Source organism: Pseudophryne corroboree, chromosome 7 (assembly GCF_028390025.1).
Source record: "Pseudophryne corroboree isolate aPseCor3 chromosome 7, aPseCor3.hap2, whole genome shotgun sequence".
In the NCBI taxonomy this organism is placed as follows: Eukaryota; Metazoa; Chordata; class Amphibia; order Anura; family Myobatrachidae; genus Pseudophryne; species Pseudophryne corroboree.
The window spans coordinates 335,657,167-335,671,820 of NC_086450.1; the positions used below are offsets into that span (position 1 = coordinate 335,657,167).

Here is a 14,654-nt window from a genome sequence, read left to right on the forward strand (position 1 = left end):
TTCTTGGCCAATCCGGAGCCACGAATATAGTGCTTTCTCCTCTCCATCTTATCAATCTCAGTACCTTGGGTATGAGAGGCAGAGGAGGGAACACATACACTGACTGGTACACCCACGGTGTTACCAGAGCGTCTACAACTATTGCCTGAGGGTCTCTTGACCTGGCGCAATACCGGTCGAGTTTTTTAATCATGTGGACGACTTCTGGGTGAAGTCCCCACTCTCCCGGGTGGAGGTCGTGCTGAGGAAGTCTGCTTCCCAGTTGTCCACTCCCGGAATGAATACTGTTGACAGTGCTATCACATGATTTTCCGCCCAGCGAAGAATCCCTGCAGCTTCTGCCATTGCCCTCCTGCTTCTTGTGCCACCCTGTCTGTTTACGTGGGTGACTGCCATGATGTTGTCCGACTGGATCAACACCGGCTGACCTTGAAGCAGAGGTCTTGCTAAGCTTAGAGCATTGTAAATGGCCCTTAGCTTAGGATATTTATGTGAAGTGATGTATCCAGGCTTGACCCTAAGCCCTGGATATTCCTTCCCTGTGTGACTGCTCCCCAGCCTCTCAGGCTGGCATCCGTGGTCACCAGGACCCAGTCCTGAATGCCGAATCTGCGGCCCTCTAGAAGATGAGCACTCTGCAACTACCACAGGATGGATACCCTTGTCCTTGGTGACAGGGTTATCCGCTGATGCATCTGAAAATGCGACCCGGACCATTTGTCCAGTAGGTTCCACTGGAAAGTTCTTGCGTGGAATCTAACGAATGAGATTGCTTCGTAGGAAGCCACCATTTTTACCCAGAACCCTTGTGCATTGATGCACTGAGACTTGGTTCGGTTTTAGGAGGTTCCTGACTAGCTTGGATAACTCCCTGGCTTTCTCTTCCGGGAGAAACACCTTTTTTCTGGACTGTGTCCAGGAACATCCCTAGGAAACAGAAGACAAGTCGTCGGAACCAGCTGCGATTTTGGAATATTGAGAATCCAATCGTGCTGCCGCAACACTACCTGAGATAGTGCTACACCGACTTCCAACTGTTCCCTGGATCTTACCCTTATCAGGGAATCGTCCAAGTAAGGGATAACTAAAATTTCCTTCCTTCTAAGGGATATCATTTCGGCCATTACCTTGGTAAAGACCCGGGGTGCCGTGGACCATCCCTACGGCAGCGTCTGAACTGATAGTGACAGTTCTGTACCATAACCTGAGGTACCCTTGGTGAGAAGGGTAAATTTTGACATGAAGGTAAGCATCCTTGATGTCCCGAGACATCATGTAGTCCCCTTCTTCCAGGTTCGCAATCACTGCTCTGAGTGACTCAATCTTGAATTTGAACCTCTGTATGTAAGTGTTCAAAGATTTTAGATTTAGAATCGGTCTCACCGAGCCGTCTGGCTTCGGTACCACAATAGTGTGGAATAATACCCCGTTCCCTGTTGCAGGAGGGGTACCTTGATTATCACCTGCTGGGAATACAGCTTGTGAATGGCTTCCAAAACTGCCTCCCTGTCAGAGGGAGACGTCGGTAAAGCCGACTTTTGGAAACGGCGAGGGGGAGACGTCTCGAATTCCAATATGTACCCTTGAGATATTACCTGAAGGATCCAGGGGTCTACTTGCGAGTGAGCCCACTGCGCACTGAAATTCATTGAGAACGGGCCCCCACCGTGCCTGAGCTTGTAAGGCCCTAGCGTCATACTGAGGGCTTGGCAGAGGCGGGAAAGGGTTTCTGTTCCTGGGAACTGGCTAATCTCTTCAGCCTTTTTCCTCTCCCTCTGTCACGAGCAGAAAAGAGGAACCTTTTGTCCGCTTGCCAACAAAGGACTGCGCCTGATAATACGGCGTCTTATTTTGAGAGGAGACCTGGGGTACAAACGTGGATTTCCCAGTTGTTGCCGTGGCCACCAGGTCTAAAAGACCGACCCCAAATGTCCCTTTTCAAAGGCAATATTTCCAAATGCCGTTTGGAATCCACATCACCTGACCATTTTACTGGTAGAATTGGACAAACGCACTTATACTTGATGCCAGTCAGCAAATATTCCGCTGTGCATCATGCATATATAGAAATGCATCTTTTAAATGCTCTATAGGCAATAATATACTATCCTTATCTAGGATATCAATATTTCCAGTCAGGGAATCCGACCATGCCAACCCAGCACTGCACCTCCAGGCTGAGGCGATTGCTGGTCGCAGTATAACACCAGTATGTGTGTGAACACATTTTTGGATACCCTCCTGCTTTCTATCAGCAGGATCCTTAAGGGCGGCCATCTCATGAGAGGGTAGAGCCCTTGTTCTTACAAGCGTGTGAGCGCCTTATCCCCCCTAGGGGGTGTTTCCCGACGCACCCTAACCTCTGGCGGGAAAGGGTATACACCAATACTTTTTAAGAAATTATCAATTGTTATCGGGGGGAAACCCACGCATCATCACACACCTCATTTCATTTCTCAGATTCAGGAAAACTACAGGTAGTTTTTCCCTCACCGAACATAATACCCCTTTTTGGTGGTACTCGTATTATCAGAAATGTATAAAACATTTTCCATTGTCTCAATCATGTAACGTGTGGCCCTACTGGAAATCACGGTTGTCTCTTCACCGTCGACACAGGAGTCAGTATCCGTGTCGGCGTCTGTATCTGCCATCTGAGGTAACGGGCGCTTTAGAGCCCCTGACGGCCTATGAGACGTCTGGACAGGCACAAGCTGAGTAGCCGGCTGTCTCATGTCAACCACTGTTTTTTTATACAGAGCTGACACTGTCACGTAATTCTCAACAGTACATCCACTCAGGTGTCGACCCCCTAGGTGGTGACATCACTGTTACAGACACTCTGCTCCGTCTCCACATCATTTTTCTCCTCATACATGTCGACACAAACGTACCGACACACAGCACACACACAGGGAATGCTCTGATAGAGGACAGGACCCCACTAGCCCTTTGGGGAGACAGAGGGAGAGTATGCCAGCACACACCAGAGCGCTATATCTATATATATATATACACAGGGATAACCTTATATAAGTGTTTTTCCCCTTATAGCTGCTGTATGTTTTAATACTGCGCCTAATTAGTGCCCCCCTCTCTTTTTTAACCCTTTCTGTAGTGCAGGGAAGAGCCAGGGAGCTTCCCTCCAACTGAGCTGTGAGGGAAAATGGCGCCAGTGTGCTGAGATAGGCTCCGCCCCCTTTTCGGCGGCCTTATCACCCGTTTTTCTGTATATTCTGGCAGGGGTTAAATGCATCCATATAGCCCAGGAGCTATATGTGATGTATTTTTTTGCCATGTAAGGTATTTTTATCATGTTTTATTGCGTCTCAGGGCGCCCCCCCAGCGCCCTGCACCCTCAGTGACCGGAGTATGAAGTGTGCTGAGAGCAATGGCGCACAGCTGCAGTGCTGTGCGCTACCTTATTGAAGACAGGAACGTCTTCTGCCGCCGATTTTTCCGGACCTCTTCGCTCTTCTGGCTCTGTAAGGGGGCCGGCGGCGCGGCTCCGGGACCCATCCAGGCTGGGCCTGTGATCGTCCCTCTGGAGCTAATGTCCAGTAGCCAAGAAGCCCAATCCACTCTGCACTCAGGTGAGTTCGCTTCTTCTCCCCTTAGTCCCTCGATGCAGTGAGCCTGTTGCCAGCAGGTCTCACTGAAAATAACAAACCTAAACTAAAACTTTCACTAAGAAGCTCAGGAGAGCCCCTAGTGTGCACCCTTCTCGTCGGGCACAGAAATCTAACTGTGGCTTGGAGGAGGGTCATAGGGGGAGGAGCCAGTACACACCAGTTAGTCCTAAAGCTTTCTTTAGATGTGCCCAGTCTCCTGCGAAGCCGCTATTCCCCATGGTCCTTACGGAGTCCCCAGCATCCACTTAGGACGTTAGAGAAAAAGGGTTTGTATAGTGAAGTACAGTAAAAACACCTTTTTAATTTACATATTATTACATAGAAAAAATCCTGCTCCACATAAAACAAATATACAGCGAATTCATCCAGCACAGATATAGTGAGCGCAATTACCAGAGTTTTAGTTCAAAACAGCATAATATAGGCGAGTCCCGGGCACCCTCGGTGTTAGGAAATGCTGCAACCAATCGTCCGGTATCACCGTCACACGTCCGTCCTGGGTGGCCTCTGCTGTCACAGACGGACGTGTGAAGGTGTTTTTACTGTACTTCACTATACAAACCCTTTTGTTCTACCCACATATTATCCGGATATAACTAACATTACTCCGGAAGCGAGTCAGACCAGTATATCCCTGGCGGATCTACAAATCACAGCGCTGGATAAGTGATACCTATTGTTGTTCTGTGCATGTTGTGGTGGAGGTTGGAGGAATCCTCCTGATTTGGTATTCACATATTTGGCTGCATAGTGGTACTTTTTAGCGCACCATACCATAGTGTCACATCTTTCTTTGTACACATATTCAAATTTATCCAAAGTGATTTTATTTTTTAACATTTTATTTATTTATTTATTAATATTTGTAAAAAATATATATACCATTTTTTTCCCAAACAACAGAACATCGGTCGACACCATCAGAAACATTGCGGCTTTAATTTTAAAAGCAGACACAGCCACCGGGTACACAGAGGGGGCTTGTGGAGGTTAATTTACACTTTTCCAGTGACTGCCATTGTCTGCAGCCACTGAGTGGGGGATCCTGGGGAGGGTGTGGGAAGTAACAGGGTCCTTCTGGTCCCCCAGAGAGCGGCAGCATCAGGCAGTTTCTCTTCCCTGCAGCTGTAAACACTATATCTGACTGGTCGCATCCTGTGCGACCAGGTCTGATAAAGCACTTGCTGGTGTTGTCGCATCTAAATGCAACCATGCCAGGCAAGTGGTTAAAGAACATTTAGAAAACAATGTATCATGAATAGCTCTACATTTCCCAAACTCGGTCCTCAAGGCCCCTGAACAGTCCAGGTTTTAAAGATATCCATGGCTCAGCACAGATGGTTCCTCACAGATGGCGAAATACAGCTGTAGTTGCGCTCATCGTGGCTACATCTCAGCGTGATCTAAGACGCGCACGATTCGCATGAATGGGAGCAGCTAAATACGCAGATTAGCACGGTTAAGCGCGGGCGTGCCTAGTAGCGCCAAGACTGCCCATTTGCCACAGATGTAGCCACGATAAGCGCAGCTACAGCTGTACTAATTAAAATCACCTGCGCCCAAGCATGTATAAATAAGAATTTACTCACCGGTAATTCTATTTCTCGTAGTCCGTAGTGGATGCTGGGGACTCCGTAAGGACCATGGGGAATAGACGGGCTCCGCAGGAGACTGGGCACTCTAAAAGAAAGATTCGGTACTATCTGGTGTGCACTGGCTCCTCCCTTTATGCCCCTCCTCCAGACCTCAGTTATGGAAACTGTGCCCGGAAGAGCGGACATTACAAGGAAAGGATTTTGGAATCCAGGGTAAGACTCATACCAGCCACACCAATCACACTGTACAACTTGTGATAAACTTACCCAGTTAACAGTATGAACAACAACTGAGCATTACTCAACCGATGCTACATAACCATAACCCTTTGTTAAGCAATAACTATATACACGTATTGCAGAAAGTCCGCACTTGGGACGGGCGCCCAGCATCCACTACGGACTACGAGAAATAGATTTACCGGTGAGTAAAATCTTATTTTCTCTAACGTCCTAGTGGATGCTGGGGACTCCGTAAGGACCATGGGGATTATACTAAAGCTCCCAAACGGGCGGGAGAGTGCGGATGACTCTGCAGCACCGAATGGGCAAACACAAGGTCATCCTCAGCCAGGGTATCAAACCTGTAGAATTTTGCAAAAGTGTTTGAACCCGACCAAGTAGCAGCTTGGCAAAGCTGTAATGCCGAGACCCCTCGGGCAGCCGCCCAAGAAGAGCCCACTTTCCTTTGCCGAATGGGCTTTCACTGATTTCGGCTGCGGCAATCCCGCCGCAGAATGAGCCTGCTGAATCGTGTTACAGATCCAGCGAGCAATAGTTAGCTTTGAAGCAGGAGCACCCAGCTTGTTGGATGCATACAGGATAAACAGCGAGTCAGTCTTCCTGACTCCAGCCGTTCTGGTTACATAAATCTTCAAAGCCCGGACTACGTCCAGCAACTTGGAGTCCTCCAAGTCACGAGTAGCCGCAGGCACCACAATAGGTTGGTTCAAATGAAAAGATGACACCACCTTTGGCAGAAACTGCGGATGAGTCCGCAATTCTGCCCTGTCCATATGGAAAACCAGATAGGGGCTTTTACATGACAAAGCCGCCAATTCTGACACACGCCTAGCTGAAGCTAAAGCCAACAGCATGACCACTTTCCACGTGAGATACTTTAGTTCCACGGTCTTAAGTGGCTCAAACCAGTGGGATTTCAGGAAATCCAACACCACGTTAAGATCCCAAGACGCCACTGGTGGCACAAAAGGGAGCTGAATATGCAGCACTCCCTTAACAAACGTCTGAACCTCAGGCAGTGAAGCCAGTTCTTTTTGAAAGAAGATGGATAGGGCCGAAATCTGGACCTTTATGGACCCTAAATTTAGGCCCATAGTCACACCTGACTGTAGGAAGTGCAGGAATCGACCCAGCTGGAATTCCTCTGTAGGGGCCTTCCTGGCCTCACACCAAGCAACATATTTTCGCCATATACGGTGATAATGCTTTGCTGTCGCGTCCTTCATAGCCTTTATCAGCGTAGGAATAACTTCATCCGGAATGCCCTTTTCTGCTAGGATTCGGCGTTCAACCGCCATGCCGTCAAACGCAGCCGCGGTAAGTCTTGGAACAGACAGGGCCCCTGTTGCAACAGGTCCTGTCTGAGAGGCAGAGGCCATGGTTCCTCTGCGAGCATTTCTTGCAGTTCCGGGTACCAAGTCCTTCTTGGCCAGTCCGGAACAATGAGTATTGTTTTCACTCTTCTTTTCCTTACGATTCTCAGTACCTTGGGTATGAGAGGAAGAGAAGGAAACACATAGACCGACTGGAACACCCACGGTGTTACCAGTGCGTCCACAGCTATCGCCTGAGGGTCCCTTCACCTGGAGCAATACCTTTTTAGCTTTTTGTTGAGGCGGAACGCCATCATGTCTACCTGTGGCAGTTCCCACTGACTTGCAATCTGCGTGAAGACTTCTTGATGAAGTCCCCACTCTCCTCGGTGGAGGTCGTGCCTGCTGAGGAAGTCTGCTTCCCAGTTGTCAACTCCCGGAATGAACACTGCTGACAGTGCTTGCACGTGATTCTCCGACCAACGAAGAATCCTGGTGGCTTCCGCCATCGCCACTCTGCTTCTTGTGCCGCCCTGGCGGTTTACATGAGCCACTGCGGTGATGTTGTCTGACTGAATCAGCACCGGTTGGTTGCGAAGCAGAGGCTCCGCTTGACTCAGGGCGTTGTATATGGCCCTTAGTTCCAGGATATTTATGTGCAGATAAGCCTCCTGACTTGACCACAACCCTTGGAAGTTTCTTCCCTGAGTGACTGCCCCCCATCCTCGGAGTCTCGCATCCGTGGTCACCAGGACCCAGTCCTGTATGCCAAACCTGCGGCCCTCGAGAAGGTGAGCACTTTCCCCCCATTACCTTGGTAAATATTCTCGGTGCCGTGGAGAGCCCAAACGGCAACGTCTGGAATTGGTAATGACAGTCCTGTACCACAAATCTGAGGTACTCCTGATGAGGTGGATAAATGGGGACATGCAAGTAAGCATCCTTGATGTCCAGAGACACCATAAAATCCCCCTCTTCCAGGCTTGCAATGACCGCTCTGAGCGATTCCATTTTGAACTTGAATTTCTTCAGATAAATGTTCAGGGATTTTAAATTCAAGATGGGTCTGACCGAACCGTCCGGTTTCGGTACTACAAACATAGTGGAATAGTAACCCCTTTCCTGTTGAAGGAGAGGAACCTTTACGACCACCTGCTGGAGGTATAACTTGTGAATTGCTGCCAGCACTACCTCCCTTACCATGGGGGAAGCTGGCAAGGCCGATTTTAGGTAACGGTGAGGGGCGTCACCTCGAATTCCAGTTTGTATCCCTGAGACACAACTTGTATAGCCCAAGGATCCACCCGTGAGCGAACCCACTGGTGGCTGAAATGTCGGAGACGCGCCCCCACGGCTCCTGGCTCCGCCTGTGGAGCCCCAGCGTCATGCGGTGGATTTAGTGGAAGCCGGGGAGGACTTTTGTTCCTGGGAACTAGCTGCGTGGTGCAGCCTCTTTCCTCTACCCCTGCCTCTGGCAAGAAAGGATGCACCTCTGACTTTCTTGCTCTTTTGCGAACGAAAGGACTGCATTTGGTAATACGGTGCTTTCTTAGGCTGTGGCGGGACATAAGGCAAGAAATTTGACTTCCCAGCCGTAGCTGTGGAAACTAGGTCTGAGAGACCGTCCCCAAACAATTCCTCACCCTTATAAGGTAAAACCTCCATGTGTTTTTTAGAGTCGGTATCCCCTGTCCATTGCCGAGTCCCTAAGACCCTTCTGGCAGAAATGGACATTGCGTTTACTCTAGAGCCCAGCAGGCAAATGTCCCTCTGGGCATCCCGCATATATAGGACCGCGTCCTTTATATGTGCCAGGGTCATTAGAACAGAGTCCCTGTCCAGGGTATCTAACTCCTCAGACAGAGTATCCGTCCATGCTGCTACCGCACTACACATCCAGGCCGAAGCAATTGCTGGCCTCAGCAGCGTACCAGAATGTGTGTAAACAGACTTCAGGATAGCTTCCTGCTTTCTATCCGCAGGATCCTTTCGGGCGGCCGTATCCTGAGACGGCAGGGCCACCTTCTTAGATAAGCGTGTCAATGCCTTGTCTACCCTGGGGGAGGATTCCCAGCGTAACCTGTCCGTTGGCGGGAAAGGATACGCCATCAGCAATCTCTTGGAAATTACTACCTTCCTATCATGGGAATCCCACGCTTTTTCACATAATTCATTCAATTCATGTGACGGGGGAAAAGCCACTTCTTGCTTTTTCTCCCCATACATATAAATCCTCTTGTCAGGGACAGGATTTTCCTCAGAAATGTGTAACACATCCTTCATTGCCACAATCATGTAGCGGATGGCTTTAGTCATTTTAGGCTGCAACTTTGCATCATCGTCATCGACACTGGAATCAGATTCCGTGTCGACGTCTGTGTCAACTAACTGGGATATTGGGCGCTTTTGAGACCCTGACGGCCTCTGCGCTGTGGGCGCAGGCATGGGTTGAGACCCCGACTGTCCCAAGGCTACAGCTTTATCCAATCTGTTATGTAAGGAGCTTACATTATCATTTAACACCTTCCACATATCCATCCAATCAGGTGTCGGCCCCGTCGGGGGCGACACCACATCTATTTGCACTTGTTCTGCCTCCACGTATCCTTCCTCATCAAACATGTCGACACAGGCGTACCGACACACCGCACACATACAGGGAACGCTCTGACTGAGGACAGGACCTCACAAAGGCTTTTGGGGAGACAGAGAGAGAGTATGCCAGCACACACCCCAGCGCTATATAACCCAGGGATTACACTGTACCTTAGTGTTTACCCAGTAGATGCTGAAATATATATATATATATCTGCGCCTAAATTTATGTGCCCCCCCCCTCTCTTTTTTACCCTCTATTGCACCTGTATACTGCAGGGGAGAGCTTGGGGAGCGTCCTTCCAGCGGAGCTGTGAAGAGAAAATGGCGCTGGTGTGCAGACAAGAAGGCCCCGCCCCCTCAGCGGCGAGCTTCTGTCCCGCTTCTCATGTGTAAAAATGGCGGGGGCTCGCACATATATACAGTGCCTGACTGTATATATGTATACTTTTGCCATCAGGTATCTTAATTGCTGCCAAGGGCGCCCCCCCTGCACCCTACAGTGACCGGAGTGTGTGGGTGTGCTGCGGGAGCAATGGCGCACAGCTGCAGTGCTGTGCGCTACCTTAAGTGAAGACAGGAGTCTTCTGCCGCCGATTTCGATGTCTTCTTGCTTCTGCTGCTTCTGTACTTCTGGCTCTGCGAGGGGGACGGCGGCGCGGCTCCGGGAACGGACGATCAAGGTTAGGTACCTGTGTTCGATCCCTCTGGAGCTAATGGTGTCCAGTAGCCTAAGAAGCGCAACTTAGATGCAGTGAGTAGGTGTGCTTCTCTCCCCTCAGTCCCACGTAGCAGAGAGTCTGTTGCCAGCAGAAGCTCTCTGAAAATAAAAAACCTGACAAAATACTTTCTTTCTAGCAAGCTCAGGAGAGCCCACTAGGAGCACCCAGCTCTGGCCGGGCACAGATTCTAACTGAGGTCTGGAGGAGGGGCATAGAGGGAGGAGCCAGTGCACACCAGATAGTACTGAATCTTTCTTTAGAGTGCCCAGTCTCCTGCGGAGCCCGTCTATTCCCCATGGTCCTTACGGAGTCCCCAGCATCCACTAGGACGTTAGAGAAATAATGGATTGTCAAAGTCGGAAAAATATCATGCTACACGTTGCCATATATTCACCTCATGCGCGTGCCTGCTGCACGTGCACATTCTCTCCCGTGCGTACGGATACTCGCAGCTGCGTGATGGCGCCTCCTCGGCCATGCGCTCGAGCGCGTGGCATGTGCATTTACGGTAGAGTTCGTGTGCGTCTAGCGGGCGACTCAATCGTTAAATAATAAAACCAAATAGTATGTTTTATAGATAATGTTCCCCTTAATAATGACTGTAAGTTTGTTTAATGTAAAGGGTCGCTGGACAGAGGAATCCCTCTTTGCATGGTACGAAGGGTCAGACAGGGTTTGAGCAGCTGTGTCTGGTACCTAACTAAAGAACATTTTATTAGAAACAATCCGGTGCTGGTTAGGTAAAGATTAATCGCTCCAGCGTATAGTTATGGCCATTAGTATTTTCTGGACATATACTATATTTGCGATTCATTACCCATTCGTCGGGAATCTTCAGATTCCCTCCCACCTGAGCAGTTTGATATAGTCACAGCCCACCTGTTCAAACTAACCTATGACCTTTTGTTATGATGCGAGGAGACATTCCTGTGTCCAATGAACAATGAGATTATAGGTCCCTTTGTAGTGTACTGTACGCAGTGTATATAAGATCAGCCAGCCTGGGCAGCTCTCGCACTCTCCACAAACGGTTTTCATCTTGACTAACTTGGAGCTGGTACCAGAAGCTGCGCAGCGATCGTTCCCAGTGTGTGTAAGTTATTCTCTGTAACCAACTTGTTCTCTGTTTGTATTGGCCATACTCTCTCTCTCTGTTATAGTATAGGATTGTGACGCTATTGTATATTTCTGTCTAGATATTCTGTTAGAATGATATGTTAGCTTGTAGTGTATGACTTGTAAACTGTTTCCCCTTTTCGATATAACTAAAAGCTTGTTAGTAAAGGTGTTGGAACCTTAGCAAGGTATCGTGTGTTTATTATATTGCAGAGGGTAATAGGAGCGTCTCAAACGCTCAAGCAGCTTTAGCATTAACAAGGTTAAGCAGCGTTACATCGCTACAGTATTTCAGTACAAGGTTTACAGTATAAGAGTATCCTTTCTGTGTGTTACATTCAAGGTTTACTGATTGTCATCCCGTGAGCGTCTGCGCCGCTCGTGTTCTCCTCGTGGACTCGAGCGTCCGCTACGCTGGTAGCGTAGCATTGCGGTAGTCGGCCGCCTATAGCGTGCTCGACACCACGCATTAAGCTGTGAGCGAGCGTGTCGCATGTGCGTCTCGATCACGGCCGAGCGTATGCTACGCTAAGTGCGTACCCTTACGGTACCCCACACGCCAATTGCGTACTGAGTCTCTTACCCATTTATAGTGAATGTTATAAGATAAATAGTTAGCTTTATCAGGATATACCTAAAATCTGGACCATAAGGGTGCCTTGCGGACCGAGTTTGGGAACCACTGCTCTACACAATCACCCATATGTAGCAGTCATCAGAATATGCTTGATTCAAAACATGATGCCATGAGACACAAAAGGTGGCAGGTAAGACATAACCATTCCACCCCCTGCCACATCACTTTCACATCTTCCATTGGCACTCGGCAATATAAACTATTCACAATGTACTGCAGCCTGTTTCTGAAGGTGCACAAGCACACATCACAGTGCAGAACACTCAATACAAATAATCCACAAGTTAGGTAGCTGACCCCTGGTTTTAAAGCAGGGTGAAAAACTGAAGTAACGGTTTCCAGGCAGAATTCATTGCTCAAGGTCAGCAAAGTGCCCCCCTTCCCCCCCAAAAAAACATGCCTGGGCGGGCAGAACGCTGGCACCACACTGCCAGAACATTGGCAAGTTTCCTACGCACATCATAGAGACGTGCAGGAAACAGCGATTTGGGGCTGCTGTATTTTCCTGGGGATGTGTGAAGCAGTACATGGGCGATAATGTAATTCCCCACTGAATCCGCATAGGACGTTACACAGATCGCTAATCTGAATAGAGCACAGAAGATACGCGTTTACGCCAGCAGGGCTGAATGTGGTGGGGAACCATACCTGCTGATAAAACAGATGCTGTGTATTTGTACTTGTTGAATGCCAAATACTCCCTGATCATTTCATTAATAAGGAGGTTCTCATGTGACAGTATTGGCCTGGGTTCACTCTGATCATCCAAAGCGGCAAAGACCTCTGCGCGGACCCGGGCTTTAACTTGTCCCAATACGCCTCTTTTATCCAATGTATCCGTTAGAACTGCAGAAACATTAGAGTTGATTAGGATTGTGGTCAGATCTTAGAAACAAAGGAGACATTACCATGGCAACACATACAGCGTTACATTACACTGCTTTGTGCAGGGTGACAGTCATTGGCAATGTTGCAAAAGCAGCAGACCTAACGGCAAGTTAGTCACTGTGATTGAGAATCTCTGGACTGTAAGCTCCTCTAGCTCAGGGACCCATGGGAATCATCAATCTTTATAACGTGTTGGGTTACTTATAATATGGTTATAGTTTGTTATATACAGTCATCAATCTACATACAGATTGGTTATTTATGTATTTCACATTTACCATTTTCAGGATGTTAAAAGAAAATCAAGTAACATTCACACATCATTATATCTTCTGTTGCTGCAAAATGTACTATGGACTGTAGAGTTACAGCAGACGCCGAGCACACACAGCCTGAGTAGTAACAATACAGCATTTGTCTCCCGCACCTGGACAAGATCAGCAGGACTAGTTATAATACCGGACAGTCAATAGGTCTGCAGATAGATCGGGGTCTGGCAGCTAATATTCCCGGATAATAAGCTCTCACAGGACTGTTAGCAGAGAGGCATTGCTGCTGCTAGAGACCATACTCACCGGCTTTTAGATCTGACACAGCCGCCATAACGCTTCCAGCACTCACAGCTGTTGTGTATACACTGTAATGTTACGTTACTAGACTCAAATAAAACAGTAACCGCCACAGCATCGCGCATGCGTAGTTCCTTCTACTCCGCCCTGCATTACTAAGGCTAAAACTAGAGGGCTAAATGGGACTGTTTTCACTTGTTTAAAGTGTCTTCGCTGCTGCAGCCATTTTTGCAGAGATCACTGTTCGCTTCTTCTGCTTTATTGTGAGGGTTGATGCTAGATTCAAGTGGGCTAAGGGTCCTTTTCCGTCTGGGGGAGGAGCCACGAAACAAGGGGGAGGAGCTAGGCCAGCGGGATAGTTCCTCTACTATCCACGCCACCAACTATTACCTCAGACCCTCCAACATGACCCGCCCCACTAGGTACAAAATGCTTTGTTCCTGGACTTCCCTCTTAATTTATGATTTCCATCAACTGTGTTGAACTAGTTAGATGATAAGAAAGCTGTTTCTTCACAGGTGATTGCAATAATAAATTAAAAGGGAAGTCCAGAAACAGAGCATTTTGTACCTAGTGGGGCGGGTCATGTTGGAGGCTCTGTTACCTTTAGTGATTAGGTGGCGAGCGGAGCGGAGTGAGCCACTGAGCCCGAAGCGTGGCGAGCGAATCGAGCCCGCAAGAGTACTTTTCGGGTACCCTGTTCGGCTGTAGCTCCTCCCCCTGGTGACGTGTCTCCTCCCCTAGTACGTCAGAAGGTCCCTTCTCTCACTCCGATATAGAATCAACCTTATTGTGAGACATGATCAGGGCTTCCAAGAGAAATCCTGGGCCCCCGTACAGTAACCCCCTGCAGTGGGTGTGGCCACACTCTGTTAGTTGCATTGCTGCGCCACTCTAGGGGCATGTCTAGCACACGAGATGTCCCCACTCACATATCTCCCAACATGACCCTCTCCAGGAGGGACAAAATGCTTTTCTTCTGGATTTTTCTCTTAATGTATGATTGCCGGCACCTGTGTTGAACAGGTAATAGATAAGAAAGGTGTTTCACTACAGGTGATGGCAATCATACAGTAAGAAGGAAGTCCAGAAGCAGAGCATTCTGCCCCTCCTGCAGAAGGTCATGTTCGGAGGTATGCACTCACAGTAGCATGACATACCTCCCAGCAGTTGTGACAAAAATATTCACTATTAGGATGGTGGGACAGTCACATAAAAGCTGCATTGGTTGCAGAGCACATTTCCTGGAACACCATCAGTTTGTGAAAATGGATCGATTGTAATTTGTGGATAAAAGATGTCCTATAGCGTGTAAGTGCAATCACTGTATACACACACACATAT

General features: G+C 48.5%; 1 protein-coding gene across 1 annotated transcript in view; it reads right to left on the bottom strand.

Moving 5' to 3' along the window:
• Positions 1 to 13,599, bottom strand: part of CEP20 (centrosomal protein 20) — an 87,166-nt gene extending 73,567 nt beyond the window's left edge. Inside the window, exons 1-2 of the mRNA XM_063934376.1 lie at positions 13,317 to 13,599; positions 12,502 to 12,699 (exon numbers count right to left, since the gene is read on the bottom strand). Coding sequence (XP_063790446.1) covers positions 12,502 to 12,699; positions 13,317 to 13,344 — 226 coding nt within the window. The 5' untranslated portion in view covers positions 13,345 to 13,599. The remainder of the gene's footprint in view (positions 1 to 12,501; positions 12,700 to 13,316) is intronic.
• Positions 13,600 to 14,654: the final 1,055 nt, after the last annotated feature.